This window comes from Hypanus sabinus, chromosome 17 (genome assembly GCF_030144855.1).
Source record: "Hypanus sabinus isolate sHypSab1 chromosome 17, sHypSab1.hap1, whole genome shotgun sequence".
Lineage (NCBI taxonomy): Eukaryota > Metazoa > Chordata > Chondrichthyes > Myliobatiformes > Dasyatidae > Hypanus > Hypanus sabinus.
Window position 1 is genome coordinate 10,817,625 of NC_082722.1, and position 27,952 is coordinate 10,845,576.

Genomic DNA, 27,952 nt, shown 5'->3' on the forward strand with positions numbered 1-27,952 from the left:
TTTTCGCATTACGAAGAGGATTTTCACCTTTATGAAAATTTTTCCCATATAAATTAATGGTTCTTTGCTTTATGCCATTTCGGCTTAAGAAAGGTTTCATAGGAATGCTTTACCTTTGTGGGGGGGGGGGTGGTGTGAAGGACCAGGGAAAGCATAAAACTAGGTGAAAAAAATAGGGGTTTTATTTACCCAAAATGTTTACAAACTCAACAGAACTGTTCTAGAGTCCAAACTTGAATCAGCTAAACAAAAGAGAACTTTTTAAAATCAAAATAGACTTTATTCAAAAATAAAATTATATACAATAAACCATTCAATGACTTTCAATTCTTTACAATTGTTTCCATTACTTTCTTACATTTTCACACTTTTCGCCACCCACGTGGCACTCTGTTATTCCATATTTACATACACTTTTTTAGGAGTATACACCCCGCCCCCCACCCCATATCTCCCCAGGGAGAAGAACCTTAGACTATGGTCCTTCCCCACCGGGCCCTTGCGGTGGCTGCACCAAGTTTGAGTGCGCCCCTCAATACGTACTCCTGCAGCTGAGAATGTGCCAGTCAGCAGCATTCCCCCATGGACATCTCCATGTGCTGGTAGACCATCAAGTTTTTGGCTGACCAAAGAGTGTCTTTGACCGAGTTGATGATCTGCCAGCAGCACCGGATGTTGGTCTCGGTGTGCATCCCCGGGAACAGCCCGTAGATCAGAGAGTCCTCTGTTAAGCAGCTGCTGGGGATGAACCTCGACACTGTCCCTTCCATCCTCTTCCACAGCTTCTTGGCGAACCCATAGTGTACAAAGAGGTGGGTCACTGACTCCTCCTCACTGCAGTCCTCCCGTGGGCAGAGGGGTGTGGAGACGATGTTACGGGCATATAGGAGGGATCGGACTGGGAGGGCCCCTCTCACCGCCAGCCAGGCGAGGTTTTGGTGCCTGTTGGTGAGGTCTGGCGATGAGGCATTTTGCTAGATGAACTGGAGGGTCTGCTCAGGGAGCCACCCCACTGTGTCCATCACATCCTTCTCCTGCAGTGCCTGCAGGATCTTATGTGCTGACCACTGCCTGATGGCCCTGTGGTCAAAGGCGTTGACCTGAAAGAACTTCTCTACGAAGGGCAGGTATGGCGGCAATGACCAGCTGACAGGTGTTGCGCGGGAAAGGGGCCAGACCCATCCTTCGTAGCCTGGGCGACAGGTAGAACCTGGGCACATAGAGGTACTTGGTGCACACATACCTGGGATCCCAACACAACCTGATGCAGCCACACACGAAGCTGGCCATCCGGGTGAGGGTGACATTGGGGACGTTTTTGCCCTCCGTTGTCCAGGGACTTGTGCATGGTGATTTCCGAGCTGAAGGAGCGGGGGACTGGCTGCACCTATGCCAAGTACAGCAGCCCTGAGAGCACCTCACACTTGATGACCAGGTTCTTGCCCACTATTGATAGGGGGCGCCCTCCCCAGAGTCCCAGTTTCTGTTTGACCTTGGCAGTCTGCTCCTGCCAGTTCTTGTTGCACGCTTCGGCTCTTCTGAACCAGATCCCCAACACCTTCATGTGATCAGACCTGATGGTGAAGGGGATGCTGGATCGGTCGGGCCAATTGCTGAAGAGTATGGCTTCACTCTTCGTGCGGTTGATTCTGGCCCCTGATGCCTGCTTGAACTGTTTGCAGATGCTGATCAGCCTGCGAACTGACCTCGAATCAGAGCAGAATACGGTGATGTTGTCCATGTACAGGGAGGTTTTGAGTTGAGTCCCTCCACTGCCTGGCAGCGTCACCCCTCTTATGCCCTCATCCCTCCTGATGGCTTTGGCAAAGGGTTCTATGCAGCGCACGAGCAAGACGAGAGAGAAGGCAGCCCTGCCTGACTCCAGACCTGATGGGGAAGCTGTCTGTTTCCCACCCGTTGACCTGGACTGCACTACAGATGTCCGTGTAGAGCAGTTTGATCCAATTCTGGATTCCCTCCCCAAATCTCATTTTGGAGGTACATCCGCCATGTACGTGTGCGATATCCTGTCGAAGGCCTTTTCCTGGTCCAAACAAAACAGAACTTGGTTACAATAACATAGTAAATACTCCTCAAACCAAGAGACACTACTCATCTCCTGACTGCAGGTTTATATTCAATGCTGGCCAGTCCATAGTAAATTGCAGGGGAGAGAAAACATTCCTCCTTAAAAAGATATGGCATAAATGAAGCAGCTCCAGAGAACACCCCTCTGGCTGTAGCAGAATGGCACAATCCAATTATCCAGCCCCATCTACTTCAGCTAGTGTAATGCAACAGCTCAGTCCTTTACCAGATTATCAGGAGGATGATTGGCTACAGGACACTTTAGTATGCCCAGTTGATGGTGCGGCATACCTGTAATTGCACTTCAAATCTGACTACCATTTGCCCAGACAACATTGGTGACATTGTTCTGTCCTGGTTGCATTCAACTATTCACCCCAGAAGTCCATGGTCCAACCCTTATCAGTATTGCATTACTTGGTCTTGATGCCAAAAAGCTGGCACTAAACTACATGGGAAGGTGTAACTGTGGCTGACCTGCCTGGTGGCAGTCGACTACATGTAGCTGTCTTTTTATTGACCTTGGCTTGCAGCGCTCTCCTGCTTAGCTGTTTACAGGTTAGAATGTCCAGCTTTTCCCCACACTAAGGTTGCCTGTGTGATATGGCTGCCTTTTGCAGTGATGGGTGTGGAACTGAGTTGCAGGGCTTGTTGGCTTGCTGGATCTTACTGGTCCATTACAGGTCTGAGTTTGTAGTGCTGTTAATGATCTTGGGCTGGGAAAGATGAGTGAGAATCTGTTCCTGTTCAATAATGAGATTTGATATTGAAGTTGCCAGTGACCGATGTCTTGGTAGCTAAATGTGCTGGTTGGGTGAGATAGTATATAGGTGGGTGAGAGAGAACCAGAATTGAAGGATTCATCTGGTCAGCAGGTGATGTTTGAGAATGTGAATGGGAAATGTTACTGTACAAGTCAAAAGGGAATTGTCTATAAATTCAAGTAGAGGTTTGTGAAGTGTTTGGATTGACCCTTTTCAACAGTGGCACAGGCTGTAAGTGCTGAACGGCCACCTCCTTTGCTACCTGTACAAGTTGGCCAGCATTTTTGAGTTTCTATGGATTGGATGCTCAGGTGACAATTCAGCACGGGCCTGAAGGGAATTGGAGAGTGGGGTGAGCAGATTATGCCTAATGGGGTAGGAGTTCTTTGGTAAACCTGGACCTTGAGTTTTGTTTGTGACGAGTGAAGCACTACTGGCCTGCTGTGTGCCTGAGGGACTGCTTGTGCAGATAGTGACTTGAAATTTTAGGGAAGAAAGTTGCCTTCATATAGTAGTTTTCATGTCCTCAGGGTACTGAGTAATTTTTTTCAAGTGTGGTCATAATTCTAATGATTGAATAGCTCTGAATAAACAAAGTGGCAAAGCTGGTAAAGCCTTGAAGCTCCAGTGACCAGTCTGGGTTTGATTCTGACCTCCGGTACTGTTAGGATATTCTCCTGGGATCATCTGATTGTGCCTTGATGCTCTGATTACTTCCCATGTGTCAAAGACATGCTGTTTGGTAAGGTAATTGGCCTTGGAAATTGTCTTAGCATGGAGGTCAGTGGTAGAATCTTGCGGGTGGGGGTTGGAGGAGATGGTGGTAGATGTTACAAGTTTTGGAGATGTCAAGAGTGCATTGAAAGTTGCTATAGGTGGCATGCAGTAATTGTTAAAACTGCTGTTAATTTTGTAACTGGAATGTTCATTCTCAGAATATTGCTGGGGGACTTGGTGTTGAATATTAGGGAGGTGTTTCACTTTTCTTTTGGGATTTAATTGAATGGTACTTGTGGTGCAAATGTTACTTGCCATCTACCAGCTCGGGCTAAAAGTTGCTAGATTTTGTAGAATGTTGGTATGTACGCAATTGGAGGTAATTATTTCTCGCTGTGGACCTATAAAGAGAGGGTTATTGAGGAAGTAACTTTGTTCTGCCTGTTGTGATTCCCTGAGGGACTGTTGCAGTGAATTTTGAGTTTGGGATGTTTGACGACCAACAATTCCTGCGATTGATGTCTTGGCCATTGAAATGCTTGACCATTGAAGTTAAGCTCTTAGTTTTTAAGATGATTTCTAGAGTCTTTTCCATTTAGTAGAGTGATAATCCCAGCATGAAGGGTGCTCTGAGTATGAGGGAATTAATTTGCTGCAGTTTGTGGCAATTTCTGAGAAATACAAAGATTCATCAGAAGGAACCGGTGGCCTGTTGAACAGTAATAACAAGTGGAATCTATATCCCATCAGTCCCAGACAGGGGTTTTCCTCACTTGCATGACAGGTGGGTTATCTATTTTAAGGCACTGAAGTTGCCGTCAGTTCATACCATCAGCCAGCAGAACAATGTCATTGGTCCTATTCTCCTTCCCTCTGTAACTTATGCTCTCTAATGTGCATCACTCCCCTTTGTTCCATGTGTGGGAAATAATGGAGTACCAAGGGAATAGTCATATGCATGAACTGTAAGGCAGCAGCACCAATTTAACTTTCTGCTTTTAACTTGCTTTTGTCAGTTTCCAGTGTTGTACTTGAGGCCTTTTTGGTCTGTGCTTTTTCTATCCACATGCATGATAAGTTCCACCATTTTGTTTCTTTCCAGGCAGCAGACACACTGGCTGTGCGGCAGAAGCGTCGGATTTATGATATCACCAATGTTTTGGAGGGAATCGGGTTGATTGAGAAGAAATCAAAGAATAGCATTCAGTGGAAGTGAGTGTGTCTGTTTGCTGGGTGGGTTCTGGGGCAGCATCCATGTGGTATTTGTGTTGGTTTCCTCTTTATCTCCAGTTTACCCACTTGTATTGTTCTTTCATAGAAACATAGAAAACCTACAGCCCACAATGCTGTGCCGATCATGTGCTTGCTTACTTTAGAAATTGCCTAGGGTTACCCATAGCCCTCTATTCTTCTAAGCTCCATGTACCTATCCAGGAGTCTCTTAAAAGAGCCTATTGTATCTGCTGCCAGCAGCCTGTTCCACACATTCACCACTCTGCATTAAAAAAAACTTACCCCTGACATCTCCTCTGTACCTACTACCAAGCACCTTAAAACTGTACCATCTTGTGTTAGCTACTTCAGCCCTGGGAAAAAGCTTCTGACTATCCACGCAATCAATGCCCCTCATCATCTCTTATCAGGTCACCTCTCATCCTCCGAATCTCCAAGGAGAAAAGGCCAAGTTCACTCACCCTATTCTCATAAGGCATGTTCTCTGTGCCTCATTTCCTCTACATGTTTTCCCCACCCTCGCTTTCCCCTGTTCGACTGTATGAGTCGGCTTACAAATGCATTTCACATGACTTGCAACTGAAATGCAGGTGCCAACACTAAATGGCAAATAGCACAAATTAGAAATGGTGCTCAATCACCTGCCCTTGCTGGAGTTCTTTTTGAACCCTACCGGAGTTTTATTAGCCTACCATCAGAACTACAATAATATGGGATTACTGGGTCATCAACCCCAAAGACAGGTTGTGGAAGTCAATCTGGATCTAATTTAACTGAGGTGCAAGATAATTGAGTCCTTTCAGTTCAGGATCACTGTATTCTACTTTCAGAATTGGTAACACGGTATTATTCATATAACCTAATCCGTTATGCATGGTGCTGCCTGCCGCAGTTGTCGCTGGAGGGGAAATAGGAGGGTGTGAGGGTGCTGGAGAACTGACTGATAACCTTTTGCACTGTATCCTTATTTGTTTAAAACAGTGAGTTTCTGTTTAATTTCACACCTTTCAAGGTGAGAGCTATGCAAAGAACCACTGTTAAAATCACCACACACAAAATGCAGGAGGAACTCAATAGGCCAGGCAGCATCTATGGAAACGAGTACAGTCGAGACCCTTCAGAACTGGAGAAAAAAAGGTGAAAAGTCAGAGTAAGAAGGTGGTGGGAGAAGAGGAAGAAACACAAGATAGAAGGTGAAACTGGGGGTGAAGTAAAGAGCTGGGAAGTTGATCGGTGAAAGAGATACTGAGTGGGAGAAGGGGAAATCTGATGGGACAGGCGGCCATGGAAGAAAGAAAAGGGAGAGGAGCATCAGAGGGAAGCGATGGGTGGGTAAGGAGATGAGAGGGGGAAATGGTGATGCGGAGGGATGCATTACTGTAAGTTCGAGAAATCGATGTTCATGCCATCAATTTGGAGGTTATCCAGACAGAATGTAAGGTGTTACTCCAACCTGTCTCATCACAGCAGTAGAGGAGTCTGTGGACTGGCATGTCCAAATGGGCATTTACTTACCTGCCCATCACCTCCTTCTGGTGCTCCTCTCCCTTTTCTTTCAGATTCCCCCTTCTCCAGCCCTTTATCTTTTTCCTTAATCAACTTTCCAGCTCTTCACCTCTATACCTCGTATTTCTTCCTCCCCTCCCCCACCTTCTTAATCTGACCTCATCTTTTTTTTCTCCAGTCCTGCCAAAGGGTCTCAGCACGAAATGTTGACTGTTTACTCTTTCCCATAGATGCTTCCTGGTCTGCTTAGTTCCTCCTCATTGTGTTTCCAGCACTTGCAAATTTTTTCTTGATTTTTAAAATCGCTATGGATTTAGAAGTATTTCATAATTCCTAGGTGAAGTGAAACCAGTTACCATGGAGAAGAGGGAATGGGGTGTGATTCCTAGGAACATAGGAGTGGGTTTCCTGAGATTCCTGAGGGGGTTAATTCCTGGGATGGTTGGGAGAACTTGATGTGTTTGACTCTGACAACAGTAAAGCACATTGTGAACCATAGCACCCGTCACTAGATTATAAAATAACAGGCAGAGGGTGAATGGACCTCAACATTGATTGAGTCAAGTGGACAGCAGTGCTAGCAAAGGACTGCCATGCACTCCAGACTAAAGCATTATTAAGAAAAGAATATGGGGATGTGTTGGCTTGCTGTGACAACTGCATAAGGGTATTTCGAGGGTCATTATTTTGAAGGGAAGCATTTCTATGATTACTGGGGGGAGGCATGGAGGATTGTGTTTTCTTGAGATAGTTGAGGCATTGCATGGTGAGTTCCTGCATTACTGGTAAGGAATGCTGATTAGCCAGAAGGGCTCCAACCAGGAAGTCAGTGACATCACTTATCCTGTGCTAGGTGCTTTACTGCTGTGTTCTGTGTTAAATGGAATATGTCACATTAATCATGGCTTTCTGACTGCACTGAGAGATTCTGGACACATTTCATTCTCTTCTGCCTACGTCAGGCTAGAAATTGATTCCCAGTTAATCTCCTGATTTGTGAAAGAGTTGCAGAGCTCACAAACCGGCCACCAGTTCAGTGGGTCCACATCAGCCACCCATTTGCAGTTAAACCTATATAAATCCATTCTGGAATTTTTCCTGCTTTCCTATCAACTCCCCCAAGTTTACAGACAGACAAACTTTATTGATCCCGAGGGAAAATGGGTTTTGTTACAGTCGCACCAACCAAGAATAGTGTAGAATAGCAATATAAAACCATAAATAATTAAATAATAATAATAAGTAAGTCATGCCAAGTGAAAATAAGTCCAGGACCAGCCTATTGGCTCAGGGTGTCTGACACTCCGAGGGAGGAGTTGTAAAGTTTGATGGCCACAGGCAGAGAATGACTTCCTATGATGCTCAGTGTTGCATCTCGGTGGAATGAGTCTCTAGCTGAATGTACTCCTGTGCCTAACCAGTACATTATGGAGTGGATGGGAGACATTGTCCAAGATGGCATGCAACTTGGACAGCATCCTCTTTTCAGACACCACCGTCAGAGAGTCCAATTCCACCCCCACAACATCACTGGCCTTACAAATGAGTTTGTTGATTCTGTTGGTGTCTGCTATCCTCAACCTGCTGCGCCAGCACACAACAGCAAACATGATAGCACTGGCCACCACAGACTTATAGAACATTCTCAGCATCGTTCAGCAGATGTTAAAGGACCTCAGTCTCCTCAGGAAGTAGAGACATCTCTGACCCTTCTTGTAGACAGCCTCAGTGTTCTTTGACCAGTCCAGTTTATTGTCAGTTCGTATCCCCAGGTATTTGTAATCCTCCATCATGTCCACGCTGACCCCTTGGATAGAAACAGGGGTCACCGGTGCCTTAGCCCTCCTCAGGTCCACCACCAGCTCCGTAGTCTTTTTCACATTAAGCTGCAGATGATTCTGCTCACACCATGTGACAAAGTTTCCCTGTAGCTTCATCTCCATTGCTGATGCATCCAACTATGGCAGAGTCATCAGGAAACTTCTGAAGATGGCAAGACTCTGTGCAGTAGTTGAAGTCCGAGGTGTAGGTGGTGAAGAGAAAGGGAGACAGGACTTGCCCCTGTGGAGCCCCAGTGCTCCACAGGCATTAACTCCTATTAATGCTATTAACATAGCATTAACTCTTACGAACTTCTGGTTTGCAAAGTAAAATGTGTTGGGGGAGAACTTGGGGCTTTCCTTAAGGCTTGCTTCCAGAATGCTTTTATTTTTTAAATGTTTCCCCTTCACCCCTGCAGTCCTTGGATCATCACCTTATTGTGCATCCTTTCACAGTGAACCCCTCAGGGTTCAGGTAGAGTTCAAGTAAATCATTCTTTGTTATACAATATTCTCTATCAATCCTCTCTAATTATAAGGAGTTAACTGTCACTTAGTTGGTCTGACATGGGTGTGAGCCTGACAATTGGATGGAAACTGAGGCATAATTTTTAAATCTGTTCATTTTTTCACTATTGGTTTCCTCTTCCATTTCTATTCTTGTAGTTCTAGGCAATAACTTTACTTTTAAGGCAGTCTTTTTCTTCCTGTTTCCTTGAAGGTCAATATCCTGTATAGTCCTGGCAAGAAGCTAGGTTGCATTGGAGCGTGGATGCTACTAGGAAGATCCAGAATGTATTGCCCTCTCTGAGTTCATTGGTGCTGGACTGGCTGATCTCTGCCTTTCCAGAGGGGCTTTCCACTGGTCACTGTGCTGACTTGGAACCATTCATATCTACAAGCAATATGTGATTAAATAACATTTTGGATACAAAACCCTAACTTGCCCCCTACAGTGCCCATTTCTACATCATTTACAGAGGAGATTTACAAGGATGTGGCCTGGATTAGGGAGCATGCCTTATGAGAATAGGTTGAGCGAACTCGGCCTTTCTCCTTGAAGCATCAGAGGATGAGAGATGACCTGATAGAGGTGTATAAGATGATGAGAGCCATTGATCATGTGGATAATCAGAGACTTTTTCCCCTGAAATGGCTAACACAAGAGGTCACAGTTTTAAGGTGCTTGGAAGTAGGTACAGAGGAGATTGTGTAAGTTTTTTTTTATGCAGAGAGTGGTGAGTGCATGGAATGGGCTTCTGGCGACAGTGGTGGAGGTTGATACATTAATAAGGTCTTTTAAGAGATTCCTGAATAGGTACATGAAGCTCAGAAAAATAGAGTGCTAGGTAATTTCTAAAGTAAGGACATGTTCGGCACAGCATTGTGGGCAGAAGGGCCTATATTGTGCTGTAGATTTTTTAATGTTCCTATTTGTACCGCAATGATAGTTAACAGAATTTTTAAAAAAGCTGGTTCCTCATGAAACTGTCCAGAAATGTCTGATTCAATATCTAAAATCCCATGGTTCATCAGTTGGCTCTATTAATGGTGGCTTAGCAATTAGTGGGATGCTGTTACAGTTTGGAGTGTCTGAGTTCAGAGTTCAACTCTGTAAGGAGTTTGTAAGTTCTCCCCATGAATGCGTGTGCTTCCTCCAGATGCACTGATTTCCTCCCACAGTTCAAGGATGTACCAATTTAGTGGGTTAATTGGTCATTGTAAGTTGTCCCATGATTAAGTTAGGGTTAAATTGGGGGTTTGCTGAGCAGTGCGGCTTGAAGGGTTGAAAGGTCCTATTCCACACGGTACCTAAATAAACAAAGTAAATAAAAGAATGAGGCAACTAGATAGGTCTGCTTGTTCAACTGATACATTTTAGAAGACAGCATTGATTACCTTTGATTCGACAGATATTTCCTGTGCTTCCTTTAAAGCTGAGGTTCACCAAAGTTTGTTACTTTACTGTGTAACTTTTAAGGAAAGTGAAATAAGTAAATGTTGGCACACTAATATAACTATATTGTGTAGAAAATCTGCTAGTCCAACAATGCTAGATGAAAGGAGTTTTGATGTAGTGTTGCTATCAAGTGTACACCCCAGAGCAAAAAGATTCAGATTAGGTGCTAGAAGTAGTTGGAGTTTGGTAGGGGGGTCATGAGGGGGAAGCCCTTGTGAAGCTGTATTGAACACAGACCTCTTTGGCATCCTGCACCAGTTAATTTACACCTTGTGTCTTTGTCCTCTGTGACAGAGGAGTGGGCCCAGGCTGTAACACACGAGAAATCGCGGACAAACTCATTGACCTGAAAGCAGAGATAGAGGACCTGGATCGGCGGGAGCAGGAGCTGGACCAGCAGCGAGTCTGGGTACAGCAGAGCATTCAGAATGTGACGGATGACATCGAGAACAGCAGATATCCTTTGATGGAGCTCCCTTCCACTCCTTTGAACCCTGTACAAATCTCTGGTCATGTACAGCTACACATTGGTTCAAAGTGCCCGTGGACCCAGTTCATTCTAAGCAGATCTGTTTAGAGTGAAGCCAAACTCCAGTAAAAAATCTTAACTCTGCTCTTCTTTCCATTTTCAGTTTATAAACAGGAGAATTAGGAGCAGGTGCAGGCCTCTCACTGCCTCAAACTTGATCCATCAATGAATGAGATCATAGCTGGTCTGGTTGGAACCCCAATTTCATGTTCTCATGTACTCCTTCTGACCCCCCCCCCCCTCCCCCCGGGCCTATGAGTGATTGCAATCTACCTCTGTCTTTTAAAAATTCTCAAAGGCTCTGTTACCACAGCCCTTTGACAAGATTATTCTAAGGACTTCACATCTTCCCAAGGAGGGTTTTACGTCATCACTGCCTTAAACGTGCTGACCGGTAGTTTCTAGATGCTTCAGCATGAGGCAACCCATCTGCCTTATCAAAACCACCTCTCAAAAAAGCCCCAAAAGATACAAGCCTAACCTGCATGGCCTTTCAGCATAAAAAGACAACCCAGTTTCCCTTCTCATGCAGAATGATCCCATTAGGAGCCTGACTGCAAGTCCTTCATTCAGGCCTAGTTCATATTGTTTTGTCAGTGCTCAGTTAGGGATATTGGGTGGCCCTCTGTGACTCGGGTAGTCTTCTCTCCCTGTCTGAAATTAATGACGAGCTTCCTTTTCCCTCCCATAGATGTGTCCTGCCTGTCCATAGATAGCTGCCCTGGAAGTTTGAGTTAGTCGCTTGTCCATTAGGAGATAAAACAGCAGGAGGCTCAGCTGCTCTGAGGTGATGTCACTGTTCCCTTGTATGTCCTTAACTGTGTTGCTTCACGTTAGCATACGTGACACATGAAGACATGTGCCGATGTTTCAAAGGTAAGCAATCCTCAGACATGGGCCCCAGAGTCTAGATGCATTGTCCTGGGACAGGAGAGTGGGGAAGGGGTATGTCAGTGGTTGGGGAGAGGGTTGATGTAGGCCCTGCACTTTGTGCTGTGTCCCCAAATGTAAACTTGTTCCTGACACATTGGATCCATATAACCATATAACAGTTACAGCACTGAAACAGTCCATCTCGGCCCTTCTTGTCCGTGCTGAACGCTTACTCTCACCTAGTCCCACTGACCCGCACTCAGCCCATAACCCTCCATTCCTTTCCTGTCCATATACCTATCCAATTTTACTTTAAATGACAATACTGAACCTGCCTCTACCACTTCTACTGGAAGCTTGTTCCACACAGCTACCACTCTCTGAGTAAAGAAATTCACCCTCGTGTTACCCCAGAACTTTTGCCCCCTAACTCTCACCTCATGTCCTCTTGTTTGAATCTCCCCTACTCTCAATGGAAAAAGCCTCTCCACGTCAACTCTATCTATCCCCCTCATAATTTTAAATACCTCGATAGAGAGTCCCCCCTCAACCTTCTACGGTCCAAAGAGTAAAGACCTAACTTGCTCAACTTTTCCCTGTAACTTAGGTGCTGAAACCCAGGTAACATTCTAGTAAATCTTCTCTGTACTCTCAATTTTGTTGACATCTTTCCTATAATTTGGTGACCAGAACTATACACAATACTCCAAATTTGGCCTTACCAATGCCTTGTACAATTTTAACATTGCATTCCAAATCCTATACTCAATGCTCTGATTTATAAAGGCCAGCATTACAAAAGCTTTCTTCACCACCCTATCCGCATGAGATTCCACCTTCAGGGAACTTTGCACCATTGCTCTGTTCTACTGCATTCTTCAATGCCCTACCATTGACCATGTATGTCCTATTTGGATTATTCCTACCAAAACGTAGCACCTCACACTTACCAGCATTAAACTCCATCTGCCATCATTCAGCCCACTCTTCTAACTGGCCTAAATCTCTCCGCAAGCTTTGAAAACCTATTTCATTATCCACAACGCCACCTATCTTAGTACCATCTGCATAATTACTAATCCAATTTACCACCCCATCATCCAGATCATTAATGTATATGACAAACAACATTGGACCCAGTACAGTTCCCTGAGGCACACCACTCGTCACCGGCTTCCAACCTGAGAAACAGCTATCCACCACTACTAACATCTCCCATCCAGCCACTGTTGAATCCATTTTACTACTTCAATATTAATACCTAACGATTGAACCTTGCTAACTAACCTTCCCTGTGGAACCTTGTCAGAGGCCTTACTGACGTCCATATAGACAACATCCACTGCTTTTACCCTCGTCAACTTTCCTTGTAACCTCTTCAAAAAATTCAATAAGATTTGTCAACTCCTCGGGATTGAGTCTCTGGAGGAGCTGCTGATGGTGTACGTGCCCTTAGCATTCCTTGTCCACTACATTTGAGCTGTTGCATCTCCCATGTTCTGCTCCCAATGCCTGTTCTCGTGTGGTGTTGAGACAGTGAGCTTGGTGGTTTGCAAGGTGTACTTTAATGTCTGTCTTCTCTTTTTAACATGCAGGTGATACATTGTTAGCGATCCAGGCACCCTCAGGCACACAGCTGGAAGTGCCGATTCCTGAGGGGGTGAGTACTTTAGGATGTCAAAATTTCTCTGCTGTCTCTTCTTTCCCTCTTCCCCCAACTGAGCTGTGGCCTTCTGTTTGCCACCTTTCCTTGCCTGGTTACTGAGCCCCTTGCTTGTTTTGCAGGTTCCAAATGGAGTGAAGAAATACCAGATCCACCTGAAAAGCACAACCGGTCCCATTAATGTGTTGTTGGTGAACAAGGACACTTCCTCCTCCAGTCCAGTTGTTGTGCCTGTGCCCCCACCTGAAGATCTCATTCAGTGCCCTCCCACAGTGCACACCACCCCACAAAGGCCTGTCCTAGCCAGCAACCAAGAGGCAGAAACAAGATCCCCAGCCCGACCTGCCTCTCCGTCCCCTGCCCCTCAGATACCTCCCCACCCGCCCAGAGCAGCGACACCCACAGGTAAATCTCTCCTGCAATGATGTTCTTTTTAACCTTTCGAGGCCAATGGTCAAGCAGCAGATGGAATGGACAGGCGGCATTGCTGTTTGCATGGTGGAGTGGATCCATTGCAAATAGTGGTGGTTTTTTCTGTCAAAGGTGCATTCCCACTGGATAACTCCCTACATATGTTGGGTCACCAAACACATCGTGGTTGCTGACAATCAGCTGCTGATATGGTGGGTGGAAGGCCTATCTTGTGTGTTGAGCTACTGGAAGTTTTATTTGCTTTGAATTAAGTGAAATGAGCATTCGATCAAACTGTGCTTAATAACTGTGGAGAGGAAATATGGGGTGCCTTGTTCCACTTTTTTTATAAGTTCCTTCCAGCACTCACCAGCACCCTCATGGCACCCAAGTCCCTGCCATTCCTCTCTGCTCCTGCTGGTTGTTTCTTCTTTCCTCAAACTTTCGTCTTCCCTCTCCTTCAGCTGGTCATGTAGAAGGAGGTCTGAACTCCACAAAGGTATAACAAGTGCACAAGGAAAAGGAAACATGTTGCAATCTCCATGTAGTGAGCGGCGATTGACAGGCTAGGTGGAATATTTTCAATATCCATCTACTCTGTTCCAGCTTCTTGCTCCACTTAGGTTGCACATTGTCCTCTTCACTCATAGGCGATTGCACAGTGCTGCTTAAACAGAGCCTTGCCATTCACATGCATCATCCAAGGCTACACATGCAAGTCTTAATCTCTGTGTACTTTACTCAGAACTATAGATGCATTGCCTAACCCACCAAGTATACTGTCCTATGCAGTGTGCATTTACCTATTGTTCCTAATGTTCTGTGGTGTGGGGATGGTAATAGCTCTATATTTATCTATCTTAGCTCTCTTCCTCTAAGGCTTTGCTCAGCAGCTGAGTTCTGCATCTCCCCCTGCGTTGCTTGTCTGTTTCCTTTCCCCTCTCCCAAGTCCCCCTCCATGATATTCTGTGCTATTGACATTCATTCTTACTGCAAGTAGAAAGTAGTTGTTCAGCAGAATCATTACAATATAATCTGTTGTTAGTGGCATTTGTAGAATGATGGCTGGGTTGTCCCTTGCCCTTGCAGTCTGATCTGTAGTTGATTTGTAATGACTTCAGATACTGACTTATTCATGGTGCATTAAATTCCTTGAGCAAGAGCTGCTGCCTGTTACTCATTTGGACTTTGACACCTTTTATACTGTGACCTCTGACATCTTATTTCCTCCCCTAACCTCTTGCCTCCTTCTCAGTACCCACTGCGTCACATCATGAGCCCCAAAACAGCACCAGCAGTGTCTTAAGCCTCGAGCCCCTCAACCTGCTCCCGACGTCCAGCTGTCAGGCTGCCACCATGGAGACGCAGCCTCTAGAATCTTCCGCCTCGTTGGACGGCAGCACGTCTTTGTCCAATCCCAATACTTCCTTCGTTCCAATCAAATCTGAAACTTCAGTGGGTGAGTTGTGTTTTACTTCTGTCAGCTTAGATCTGCTCTGAGGGTTGATATTGAAGTTGCATATAAACTTTAGTCTCAAACTTAGAGTGGAGACCCTTGCCTTGCTTTGCAAAGTTAAGGAAGGGTATGGAAAAACAAAAACACAAGATTCTACAGGTGCTGTAAATCTAGAGTTACGCACACCAAATGCTGGAGTAACTCAGCAGATCAAGCAGCAGCAGGCAGGTGTTGTCTTTATTCTTCACCTTGATGCTGCTTGACATGCTGAGTTCCTCTGGCATTTGGTGTATGGACAAACAAAGGTCCCTACAGTGCCACGGTTGCACAGCTGGTAGAACCACTGCTCCACATCTCCAACAACATAAATTAGGTTTTTTTGTACAGTTTGCACATTCTCCCTGTGAATGACTAAGTTTCCCCTCGCATCTCAAAGATGTCCCGAGTTGGTAGGTTAATTGGCTGCTGTTAATTGCCACCAGTGTATGGGTGAATGACAGAATCTGATGAGAATTAATAGGAATGCAGGCTGAATAAAGTAGAGTAGGGAGAGTGTAAATGGGATACTGTTGATTGGTGTAGATGAAATAGACTGAAGGTGTTGATTCCCTGTTGTTTCTTTATCACTCCATGCCTTTAGGAGTACACACATTTTGATCATGGAGACACCAGCTATCTTTGTTGCTGGTGAACTTTACCACAGCTTGAAGCCCTGGCTTGCATTGCATGTTGCCTGGGTGTTGCCCTTATATGAAATCCCAACCCACAGCCAGCAGCCGGAGAATCTTTTCCATGGACTAACCTCCAGTTACAGCTCAGAGCCACATTGTTACGATCTATATTCTATCCAAGCCTGCCCTTTGGAAACATCAATGCTGAGGTAACTGAAGCAAGATGGAGTATCTGTGACAGAGGGACTCTCCATCTGTACTGGGGAACCGTTACACCCAGTTTACCAAGGACAGACCCCACGAGGCTAATGTTTAACCACTTCCTGATTTGAATAAAGACACTGCAGCAAAGGCAGCAGATGTTTCTGAATCAAAAGAGAAGCCAGAAACTCCTCCCACCCATTGACAGCTGGCCACAAGGCTACAGCCTGTAGCTCAGTGACCACAATCCAGAGGCTTTGATTCTTTGACCATAATCCTAATCCCAGAAGGGCAGGAGATAACTCTTTCACTTCAGGCTTTCTGAATGTAGCAACTGAACCATCCCTAATTCCATTCTGTCTTTCCCACTCTAGTTTAAGTACTCTACTAGAAGCCAGTCCACTTAACCCTACCCTTCACTCATACTGCCCCAATGGTGGAGGCTCTGCTTGTCTGATTAATCCTTCAATTTGATTCTGCCCCACACCCCTTCCTCAACTCTTCTCTTTTGTGGTAACATGGTTGTTTTCGTTCACAGAACTGGAATTTCCTAAAGAATTAACGGAGATGTTTGACCCCACTAAAGGTAGGTGTGATGATCATTTGCTTTACTAATTCAGCATAGTGCAGCCCCGGACACTGGCCATAAGCTTCCCTTTCTCTGAAGTTGTTTATTCTTGTTTAGGGAACCCTGCTGCAAGCATTGACCCTGGACCCCCATAGCTCGCTAATTTTTCTGTGGATCTCTCACTGAAGCAACAGGGAATGATGGAGTTGTCTGACCAGAACTGGTTGTTTGGGGCGGGGGGGGGAGGGGTTGGGATTGTTCCCATCTCCAACCTTGCTGGGGTTGCTGTCTGTCTTTCTCTCGCTATGGGATCCTGGTGCATTCCCACAGTTTGGTTGATGGGTGCAATGAGTATGTCTTAACATAGACTGGCACCAAAGTCTGGGCTTGTACCTCTCACCTTCTTGCCACATAATTTTGGTGTATTGTCACCCTCCACTGTTTAGTCATGTAATAGCAGTTTGGTTAGCTTAACCTAGTGAAGTTTTCTCCTGGTGAACAAGCCATTCAGAGATGATAACTGAATCTCATCCATGGAAGTTATGCACCCTTTTCTCTCAGCAACCTCTTCCAGCTCTTGAAATTTTATGTTTTTTGCAGTGACATTCAGTGATTTCCTGTCCATTTACACTCTATGTTGATGTTCACTCTAAAGCAATCCTGGGTCTTTCTACTTGCCCGGATGGGGAGTCACCAACAGTCTCAAGCTCAAGTATCATCCAGGACAAAAGAATCCACTTTATTGTCCCCTTGTCCACCCTTCTAAACATTAATTCCCTCTTCTGCCAGAATCAGTCGGGTTTATTATCACCGGTGTGTGTCGTGAAATCTGTTGACTTAGCAGCAGCAGTTCAATGTAATACATAATATAAAAGAAGAAGAAAACATTAATAATAAATAAATAAACCAATCACAGTATACATATATTGAATAGATTTTAAATCGTGCTAAAAGCAGAAGTATATATCTTAAATAGTGAGGTAGTGTTCACGGGTTCAATGTCCATTTAGAAATCGGCAGAGGGGAAGAAGCTGTTCCTGAATTGCTGAGTGTGTGCCTTCAGGCTTCTGTACCTCCCTTCTGATGATAACAGTGAGAAAGGGGTATGCCCTGGATGCTGGAAGTCCTTAATAATGGACGCTGCCTTTCTGAGACACCGCTCCTTGAAGATGCCCTGGGTACTTTATAGGCTAGTACCCAAGATAGAGCCGACTAAATTTACAACCCTTTGCAGTTTTTTCCAGTCCTGAGTAGTAGCACACCCCCTCCCCCATACCAGACAGTGATGCAGCCTGTCAGAATGCTGTCCATGGTACATCTATAGAAGTTTTTGAGTATATTTGTTGATGTACTAAATCTCTTCAAACACCTGATGAAGTATAGACGCTGTCTTGCCTTCTTTATAACTGCATTGATATGTTGGGATCCGTTAGGTCCTCTGAGCTTGATCCCCAGGAACTTGAAACTGCTCACTCTCTCCAATTCTGATCCCTCTGAGGATTGGTATGTGTTTCTTTGCCTTGCCTTTCCTGAAGTCCACAATCAGCTTTTTTGTCTCACTGATGTTGAGTGCCAGGTTGTTGCTGCAGCACCACTCCACCAGTTGCCGTATCTCACTCCTGTATGTCCTCTTGTCACCACGTGAGATTCTACCAACAATGGTTGTATCATCAGCAAATTTATAGATGGTATGTGAGTTATGCCTAGCCACACAGTTTTGTGTATAAGAGTAGAGCAGTGGGCTAACCACATGGTGGCTGTATTTTGGTACTATGAACAAAATACTCTACATTACCTACCTAGGCTATTCCAACTTTGCCTTCCAAACCCACAAGCTTGACAGCAAATGATGGCTGTGGATTCCCATTAATTGGACACATTGGGACCAGTACATTTTGACCCAATTAAGCGCCTCCTCCAATTAGCCAAAATTTTATGGAATTAATTAAAAAGGTATAAAGGACAAACTGAGTAACAAATTATGCATTTAAAGGAAATACACAACAAATTAGAACACTACCAATATTACTGCAGTACTATAAATTATACCTAATAATTATCAGTAGAGGAATATATCTAGTGTAAGCTGCCATGTTCTTTTATCTGTAAGTCAACAAAATTGGTGCACAGTGAAGATAATGAACTGACTTAATACAATGCTTTCAACAATTGCATCCTCCAAATCAAGATGGTTGTCAGTACTTTCAAATTCAAATTCTTGATTGTTCCCAAGTTGAAATAGTGAAATTGTTGCATTTTCACTTCCGATAGTTTCTGGCATCTCCAAGCCTGAGTGCTTGAAATAGCAATGAGCAAAATAATTCTGAATTGTCTTACTGCTTACTTCTCACCAACTATCAACAAAAATCACTGCTTTTTGAATGCAAAGAACTCTCAAATGATGCTATTTAAAAGCTGTTGCTCTAAGCATGATGTACCATCTAACGGCTACACCCAAGTTCACGCAAATGACACTATTTAGAAACTATTCAGCACCAGTCTCCTGTTCCAATTGTCTGTCATAGTGTCCCAAATAAAAGAAAGGAACCTCTGCAATTTTCTCGATAAAGTTGTTCCAAATAAGGCGACTGCCCCGATAAACCGATGGCCCAATTAACCAGGATCCACTGCACATGGGAATACTGCCCCCTTCAGGTTTTGTTCCAGGTTGCACTGTACTGACTTGGAAATATTCTGGCATATAACCGTATAACAATTACAGCATGGAAACAGGCCATCTTGGCCCTTCTAGTCCATGCTGATTTTTTTTTTATGGAAGTACTGGTGCTTTTAAGGAATATAAAGGCATTCCTAAATGGTTGGTCTAAATCCTGAAACTCCCTCCACAACAATATCCCAAGAGCACCTTCACCAGAAACACTGTAGTGGTTCAAACTAAACTTCATTATCAACACACATAAATGTCACCATATACAATCCGGAGATTCATCTTCTAGCAGGCATACTCAATAAATCTGTAGAATAATAACCATAACAGAATCAATGAAAAACCATCCAACTAGTGCGTTCAACCAGAATGCCAAAGACAACAAACTGAGCAAATACAAAAAGAAATAATAGTGTGTGTGTGGCATCTGTTAGTCTCACGAAACCATGGATCTGCGTCTGGAAAATCTTGCTTCAGGAATGTCTTCTCCAAGGCGCAGGCCTGGGCAAGGTTGTATCGAAGACCAGCGGTTGCCCATGCAGCGAGTCTCCCCTCTCCATGCCACTGATGCTGTCTAAGGGAAGGGCAAGGGCCGATACAGCTTGGCACCAGTGTCATCGCACGAGTTGCCAGAATGAGGTTGAAGGCAACGTTGGCCTGAGGGACTCCAGCTCCTTTCCCAGGCTGATGAGCTCCATCTACCTGAAGCTCTGGTTTTAAGGCGCCAGAACCCACCTTCACCCCTTCTCCTGTCAGTAGAAACAGTTCCGCCAGGCTTAGAGGCTAAGCCACACGAGAAGGCCAGGAGTTGGACTTCGTTGTCAGAGGCTTTTTGAGGAGCACTTTTAGGTAGTGGGAACTTGACCCCACTACCACTCCTCAGCTTGACAACCTTGGAACTGATAGTTAGAACCTTGAAAATAATAGTACATAAGGAATAAATATCAAGAACATGAGGTAGAGTCCTTAAAAGCAAGTCCATTGTTTGTGAGAGCATTCAACAGCATGATGTTAATACTTGAGGGGTAATAACTTCCTGAACCTAGTGATGTGAGTCCTGAGGCTCCTTACCACCTTCCTTATGGCAGCAGCAAGAAGAGAGCATGTCCTGGGTGGTGGGGGTCCCTGGATGCTGCTTTCCTGCAATAGTGTTTCAAATAGGTACCTCACCACCAAGGACAGTTTGGAATGAACCAGTAAATGTGGGCTTTGGCACTTCTGCCCAAATTATGAAAAGTAAATTTTGCAGAATGGGGTTTTGTTTTCCAGATCTTGCTTTGTGCCCCAGTTCTGAGTGTGGTGGGTTTAATTCTGTTCTAACCAACCCCCACCCCATACCGGACAGGTTGCTCACAGAGTTGAGGTTCGATGCTTGGTGCTGCCTGCTGTCATTGTGTCTAGCCTAAATTAAATTCATCATAACCTGATCGTTATCTGTTGCTTACTGCAGTACGTCTTCCTACTGGATGTTCCCAGGGTTCCCACTGGAAGTGAAGCCCCAATGAACTCTGGTCTGCTGGGGCTGTGTGGTCTTTTGAGAGTCAAATTTTTTAGGCAAGTTTATTACAGCTTGAATGCAAGGAGTTTGTTTTCCCTAACCAAGGAGACTCAGTGGGGGGAGGGGATGTTGGAGTCACAAAATTACAGGTTGGTCATTCAGGATGGAGATGAAATGACATGTTTACCCAAAGGGAGGTGAATTCTTTTAATTTGTCTCCAAATAGAGCTCTGAAGGCTCAGTCAAGAACTAAAGCTTTTTAAATATTAAGAGAACCAAAGGGAATGGAGTTACGGATGAAAATGATGCTGAGGTAGAAGATCCTCTCAAACTTTGTAAGAGCAGGAAAGAGTGGCCAATTTGGTCCCTCTTTTTTGTTGATTGTGAAGTCTTGCATCTTCCTTGTATAACTTTGGTGGATTATGCTACTGATTTATGAATTCTCTTTCCAGTAGTGATCAGCATCTGACCTGATCAGTTTATATGCAGACAGTGTCATGAAAACAATTCAACTATTAAATATGAGGAAATCTGCAGATGCTGGAAATTCAAGCAACACACAAAATGCTGGTGGAACGCTGCAGGCCAGGCAGCATCTATAGTAAGAAGTACTGTTGACGTTTCGGGCTGAGACCCTTCGTCAAGACTCAGCCCGAAATGTCGACTGTACTTCTTCCTATGGATTAAGCATGAGGTTTAATAGTTTTTTGTCCAGGTAGTTATGGAAGATTTTATGCTATCAGGTGGTCATAGGCTTGTGCGTTTGGGACAAAGCAAAAATTAGCTCCCACTCAGCCCGCCTTAATGGTGGGGTTTTTCCAGATCACATATGCAAGTTACCATGTCTTTGGCTGGAGTGTTTAATATCAAACTAAGAAAACTGGAACTGGGAGTGTAGTGCCATGTTCAGATGGTGAGGTGGAGTTATGCACCAGTGAAAGGTGTCCCTGATCCTTCCTATGCACAATGTGCCAGCCTAGATCACTGGGGACTATGGTGTAGGAATGCTGGGTGCTCAGTGAGATATCTGTACTGGCTCCAGCAGAGCTGAAAGGAGACTATATAGAAGAAACCGACCCCGCTTTCAGAAGTAGTTCAAACATCCCTTTCTTCCTCTGTCCAGCTGTTGCTTAAGTCAGAGAAACTGTCCTGTTTTGCCTCACAGGTTCTGCTTATTGTCTTGGTGTGATATGTTGCCTGCATTAGTGTAATCTGGAAAGTCCCTGTTGTTAAGAATATGCCTTATTTTTCTTGTCCCCACCTGCATATTTGATTGCTCCTCAAACGTCTCCCAGTTAACACTTTGGGTGGCCACTTAACTGCTGCATTTCAAGTAGGCCATTGTCCCTGTCCAAGAAGAGTCTGACCTTTGCTGTAGATACACATTTCTAGCTCCACCCTTAAAGCTTTTGGTCTTCCAAAGTAAGAAATGCAGAGGGTGAGGATTCAGAGGTGTGACCCCCTAGGATACACTACTCTGCATTTACATAGTTTCATGGCATGCCAGAGCACATACCACCAGTTAAATGTAAACAATGTGAGGTAACTATGATAAACAATGTAGTGCTAGTTAATAAATAACCTGTGTGAATGTGGGTTAAGGGATAAGTAGCCAGTCATCGGGAGAAATCCCTACACCTCGTCCAGAAGTTGAGTTGTTCCAAGGGCATGCTGCTACCTCTGCTGTAGTAATCTGTCAGCCTGGGCCATGTGCTTGTTTCCAGGACTTCAACCCACATCATTGTCCTGCAAAGCTGAGTTGTCTTTAAAGAAAGACTGGGTAATAAGGATGGGTTGTTGGCTGACTGGCTTGTAAAGTGGCAGTGAGCTGCATCCTCATCATTAGTGATCCGGATTCAATCCTTGCCTCCAGTGCTGTGTTTGTGGAGTTTTGTGTTTTCCCTGAGTTCCCTTGTTTCATACCATATCCCAGAGATCTGCATTTTAATTCATTGCTGTAAATACACTCTGTGAAGCTGAGGGGTGGAATCTGGGTGGGAGGAGGGTTGATGGAGAAAGTATCATATAATGGGATCAGCATAGGATTGGTGTGAATGGGTATGCAATGGTCAGTGCTAATTTGCTGGGCCAAACGGCCTGTTTAAAAGTTGATTGATTTAAGGGGAAGAAAAGTTTTTAATAAAGAGGGAGGAGTAGGGGTGGTGAAGATTCAAAGTTGTAGTCTTCAATTAGGCCCACTCAAAGCGCCATCTTATGCCCAGCTGCAAATGAAGGAACACTTTTTTTCATACACTGAGTAAAAGCTGAGTTGTGATGTGCTGGACTGCAGGCCATTGCTTATTGTGGAGCAGTGGTGAACCAAAGTGGAGAGTCCAGGTAGTGAAGGTTCATCCATCCAATAAATCAAAGCTGTTATTGTTATGCATTCAGATCTTTTACCATTTACTTTTAGTCATTTTTGTTTGACACTGAAAGAGTTCTTAAATGCCTCTGTCTATTTGAGACATTTAGGAACTATTAGGCTTTGCTGACTTGAGAGTTAGGGCATTCTAAGGCCATGACTCAGGAGGAGACCTGTGGTTCACTTTACCTCTTTCCACAGAGGTAGGCTTGGATGGATATAAGTAGACCCAGCCCAGTTAAGATTCTGGGCATCTAAGATGGCTTGATCACAGAACATTTTAAAGATGCGCATTCTTAGATCTTTGGATACTGTATTTAGAGAAGCAAAGACTAGTCATAGAACACTATAGTGCACATATAGGCCCTTCGGTCCATCTAGTCCAGGGGTGGGCAAACTTCTTGACTTGTGGGCCACAAAGGGTTCTAAAATTTGTCAGGGGGACCGGACCAGGAGCAGATGGACGGAGTGTTTTGGTAATACACCTCATAAGAGAAAATAAAATATCATGGGATATGTAGAAAACATGTGCTTTAATTTCAATTGAAAATGAACAAATGCATTACAACAAAATATCTGTCTTTGAAGTCCCATTGTATTTAGCTATTTATTGAAATGACTTTTAAAACACTGAAAATTAAATGAATAAAATACAGCTTTTTTTAATAGTAACAGTTATTATTTTAAAGCACTGAAAATTCTGTTATCCTTGAAGATATTATCATCATCACTCTCCTCCTGACTGTCAACAGTAGGAGATGCAGGTCTACTTGTCCTGCTCCTTCTTATTCAATTGTCCCCTGTGCCAAAACTCAACAACGACCAGCACAAGGACAGAACAGTGACAGCGCGCCAGTATGTGGAGCGCGTTATTTGATCTGGAGTGCATTTTTTATTTTGAGAACGTACGTGCACCTGCGTACTACTCATGTCCATCACTTAACAGAAATGACATGTAACATGTAAGGCTTATTGAAAAAAATATTTTCAAATGCATTTTTTACATAACACAACGAAGAAACTTATTTTTAATTTCAGTGGGAACAGTGTTGTTGGTCTCCCTTTTTAGCCAGCGCATCAAAGTCTGGATTTAATTTTGTTGTGGCGATCCTCAGGATGGATCTGAGGTGTTGGTCAGTTAACTTGGATCTGTGGCTGGCTTTGTTGATGTTCATCAACATCAACATCAGGCTGAATGCCTGTTCACACAAATAGGTCGAGCAGAACAAAGAGTAAAGCGCAAATGTGGAGTAATACGCTGCACCTCAACAAAGGTCAATGTATATAGAGTGCGGCATCTATTGGGAAAACGCCAGAATTGCGGGGAAAAAACGTTAACAAGGTTTATTAATATAATTTCATCAAGTTCTGCGGGCCGGATTAAAAAGCTTAACGGGCCGCATATGGCCCCCAGGCCGTAGTTTGCCCATGCCTGATCTAGTGCTGAGCTATTAATCTACTTAGTCCCATTGACTTGCATCTGGACCATAGCCCTCTATACCCCTCCTATCCATGTATGGTACCTATCCAAATTTCTCTTTGATGTTAAAAGTCGAATCCACATCCACTTCCACTGGCAGCTCATTACATATTCTCCACACCCTGTGAAGAAGTTTCCCCTCTTGTTCCCCTTAAATATTTCACATTTCACCCTTAACCCAAGACCTCTAGTTTGAGTCTCAGCCACCCTCAGTGGAAAAAGCCTGCCTACATTTCCCTATCTATTAGTAATTTTCCCTTGTAATTTTACATCCCTGCATCAAATCTCCCCTCATTTTCCAATGCTCCGGGGAGTAAAGTTCTAACTGATTGAACCTTTCTCTATCTCAGGTCCTCAAATCCTGGCAACATACTTGTAAATTTTCTCTGCACACTTTCATTCTTATTGATATTTTTTGTCTGGGAAGGTGACTGGAATGGTATACAATCTTCCAGTTTAGTCCTGTATGCAATAATAAATTTATTGAAGGCCAATGTGCCTAAAGCTCTCTTTACAACTCTACCTACCTATAATGCTACTTCCAAGGAATTATAGATCTGTATTCCCAGATCCTTCAGTTTCTACCACACTTCTCAGTGCCTGACTGCTCACCTTGTAAATTAATTAAATCACCTTGCTCACCTGGTTTGTTCTCCCAAAGTGCAAGACCTCACACTTGTCTGCATTAAATTCCATTTGGCATTTTTAGCTTGAATTTCCAGCTGGTCAAGATCCTGCTGCAAGCTTTGGCCTTCCTTTTTGTCCATTATGTCCCCAATCTTGGCATTATCTGCAAATTTGCTGATCCAGTTTACTACATTATCTTCCAGATAATTGATATAGGTGACAAATGGCAGACTCAACATCGATCCCTGCGGCACATCATTAGTCACCGGCCTCCAGTCATAGAGGCATCCATCTATTACCACTCTCTGGTCTCTTCCATGAAACCAATATACAATTCAATTTACTACCTTATCTTGAATGCCAAGTGACTGAAGCTTGACCAACTTTCCATGTGGGACTTTGTCAAAGGCTTTTCTAAAGTCTGTAAATAATATCCACTGCCTTGCCTTCAACATTCTTGCTAACTTCCTCAAAACTCTATAGGATTGGTTAGACATGACCAACAGGGCATAAAGCTATATTAACTCTTCATCAGTCCTTGTCTACCAAATTCTTATATTCTGGTCCCATGGAATACCTTCCAATAACTTACCTACCACTGATGATAGGCTCCCTGGTCTATAATTTCCTGGCTTATTCTTGGAGCCTTTCTTAAACAACGGAACAACATTAGCTATCCTCCAATGCTTCAGCACCTCACCTGTTGCAAAGAATGTTTTAAATATCTCTTCTCAGGCCCCTGCAATTTCTGCATTAGCTTCCCTTAGGGTCCAAGGGCATTCCCTAAACACAAAATACACTGAAGATGCTGTGATCAAATCAACACATACAACAAGCTTGTGAACTCAGCAGGTCAGGCAGCATCCGTGGAAATGTGCAATCAACGTTTTGGGCTGAGACCCTTCGTCAGGACTGAAGAAGGACGGGGCAGGGGCCCCACAAAGAAGGTGAAGGGAGGGTGGGAAGGAGAAGGCTGGTAGGTGCCAGGTGAAAAACCAATCAGAGGAAAGATTGAGGGGTGGGGGAGGGGATAGGCAGGAAAGGTGAAAGAATGTAAGGGGAAAGCACTATGGGTAGTAGAGGAAGGCAGAATCATGAGAGAACTGATGGGCAGCTAGAAGAGGAGGCAGAGTGAAAGTGGAATAAAGGAGGGGGAGGGAATTACTGGAAGTTGGAGAATTCGATGTTCATACCAAGGGGCTGGAGACTACCCAGGCGGTATATGAGGTGTTGCTTCTCCAACCTGAGTTTGGCCTCATCATGGCAGTAGAGGAGGCCATGCCATGGGAATGTGAAGCAGAGTTGAAGTGGGTGGCAACCAGGAGATCCTGTCTGTTGTGGAGGTGTTTGACGAAGTGGTCCCCCAGGCTGCATCGGGTCTCACCGATGTAGAGGAGGCTGCACCGGATGCAATAGATGACCCCATCAGACTCACAAGTGAAGTGTTGCCTCACCTGGAAGGACTATTTGGGGCCCTGAATGGTGGTAAGAGAGGAGGTGTAGCACTTACGCTGGCAGGGATAAGTGCCAGGTGGGAGATCAGTGGGGAGGGAACATAAAGTGAGGATGCAAAGAAGCTCTGTGATTCAGTCAGGTTGGATGAATAGGCATTTAAAGGTGGATGAAAAGCTGACACCAGAATGGAAAGAGGAGGGGAAAAAAGAGATCTTGTACCTGGAAAGCAAGTGTTCAAGCACAGCACGTGGTTTTGAAGCCAAATGGTATGTTGGTCTTTATTGTAGAGGATTGTCTTGCTAAAGGTGTATGGGACCTTGTTGAGACCCCCAAAGGTCAGTTTACAGTTTGATCTCTTATCTGAAGAGGAATGTTCTTGCAGTCAGTTTTTCTAGGTGCATGAGGAGAGATTGGATTGGTTATACTTTTATTTACTGGTGCTTAGGAGAGAGATCTTTCCTATACTGTTCTGACAGGATTAGATCAGAGGCAGAGGGAATATTCCCAACAGCTGGAAAATCTAGAATGAAGGCTTGTAATTTCAGAATATAGAATTTGTCATTTAGAACAGATAAGAAATGTCTTCACTGAGAGAGTGGTGAACCTTGGGGAGGCTCTGGTGATATGTATATATATATATCCATCCAACTAGGATACAGGTATACTTGCAGTAATGCCAATGGAGCATGGGAAATGGGGATTCGGAGTCTGGTTTAATATCTCCAGCATCTCAAGTTCCAAGTTGCTTTTTATTGTCATTTCGACCATAACTGCTGTAACAGTAGACAGTAAAAACGACGCAATGTTTTTCAGGACCATGATGCTATATACAAAAACTACACTAGACTACAGACCTACCCAGGACTGCATAAAGTACATAGAACAGTGTAGGTAATACAATAAATAATAAAGAAGACAATAGGCATAGCAGAGGTCAGTAGGTTGATAGTCCAATGGCTTGGGGGAAAATCTGTTACATAAAAATCAGCTGAATTGTAGTGCCCAGGATTCCGTTACATTTCTGTACTCCCGCCGAGTATTTCGTTGCCACAGATGTAGTCAATTTAATGTCCATTTGAGAGCAGAATGGATGGGAGAGCCAGCCGGCTAGGGCTTGCTTTTTTTCTGGCACGGACTCCTGCCCACTTGCCTCGCTTCTGCTTCCTCGCACGCTGTTTACGCTATCCCCACCTCTGGCCACCGGCATGAGGCGACTTCAAGGACTTGCAGGCCTGATTCCCTCAGCAAGCAGACATTAGAGAGCAGAATGGACAGGCCGACTAGGGCCTATTTTTTCCTGGCATGGACTCCTGCCCGCTTGCCTCGTCTCCGCTTCCTCGCACACCGCTTATGCTGCCCACCGGCATCAGGCGACTTTGAGGACTACAGGCCCAATTCCCTC

At 44.4% G+C, this 27,952-nt stretch overlaps 1 protein-coding gene across 1 annotated transcript in view; it reads left to right on the plus strand.

Annotated features, from left to right (window-relative positions):
- Nucleotides 1–27,952, plus strand: part of e2f4 (E2F transcription factor 4) — a 43,318-nt gene that overhangs the window by 8,982 nt on the left and 6,384 nt on the right. The window contains exons 2-8 of the mRNA XM_059992525.1: nucleotides 4,672–4,781; nucleotides 10,383–10,544; nucleotides 11,450–11,493; nucleotides 13,086–13,150; nucleotides 13,276–13,558; nucleotides 14,820–15,023; nucleotides 16,431–16,478. Of these exons, the coding sequence (XP_059848508.1) occupies nucleotides 4,672–4,781; nucleotides 10,383–10,544; nucleotides 11,450–11,493; nucleotides 13,086–13,150; nucleotides 13,276–13,558; nucleotides 14,820–15,023; nucleotides 16,431–16,478 (916 nt within the window). The remainder of the gene's footprint in view (nucleotides 1–4,671; nucleotides 4,782–10,382; nucleotides 10,545–11,449; nucleotides 11,494–13,085; nucleotides 13,151–13,275; nucleotides 13,559–14,819; nucleotides 15,024–16,430; nucleotides 16,479–27,952) is intronic.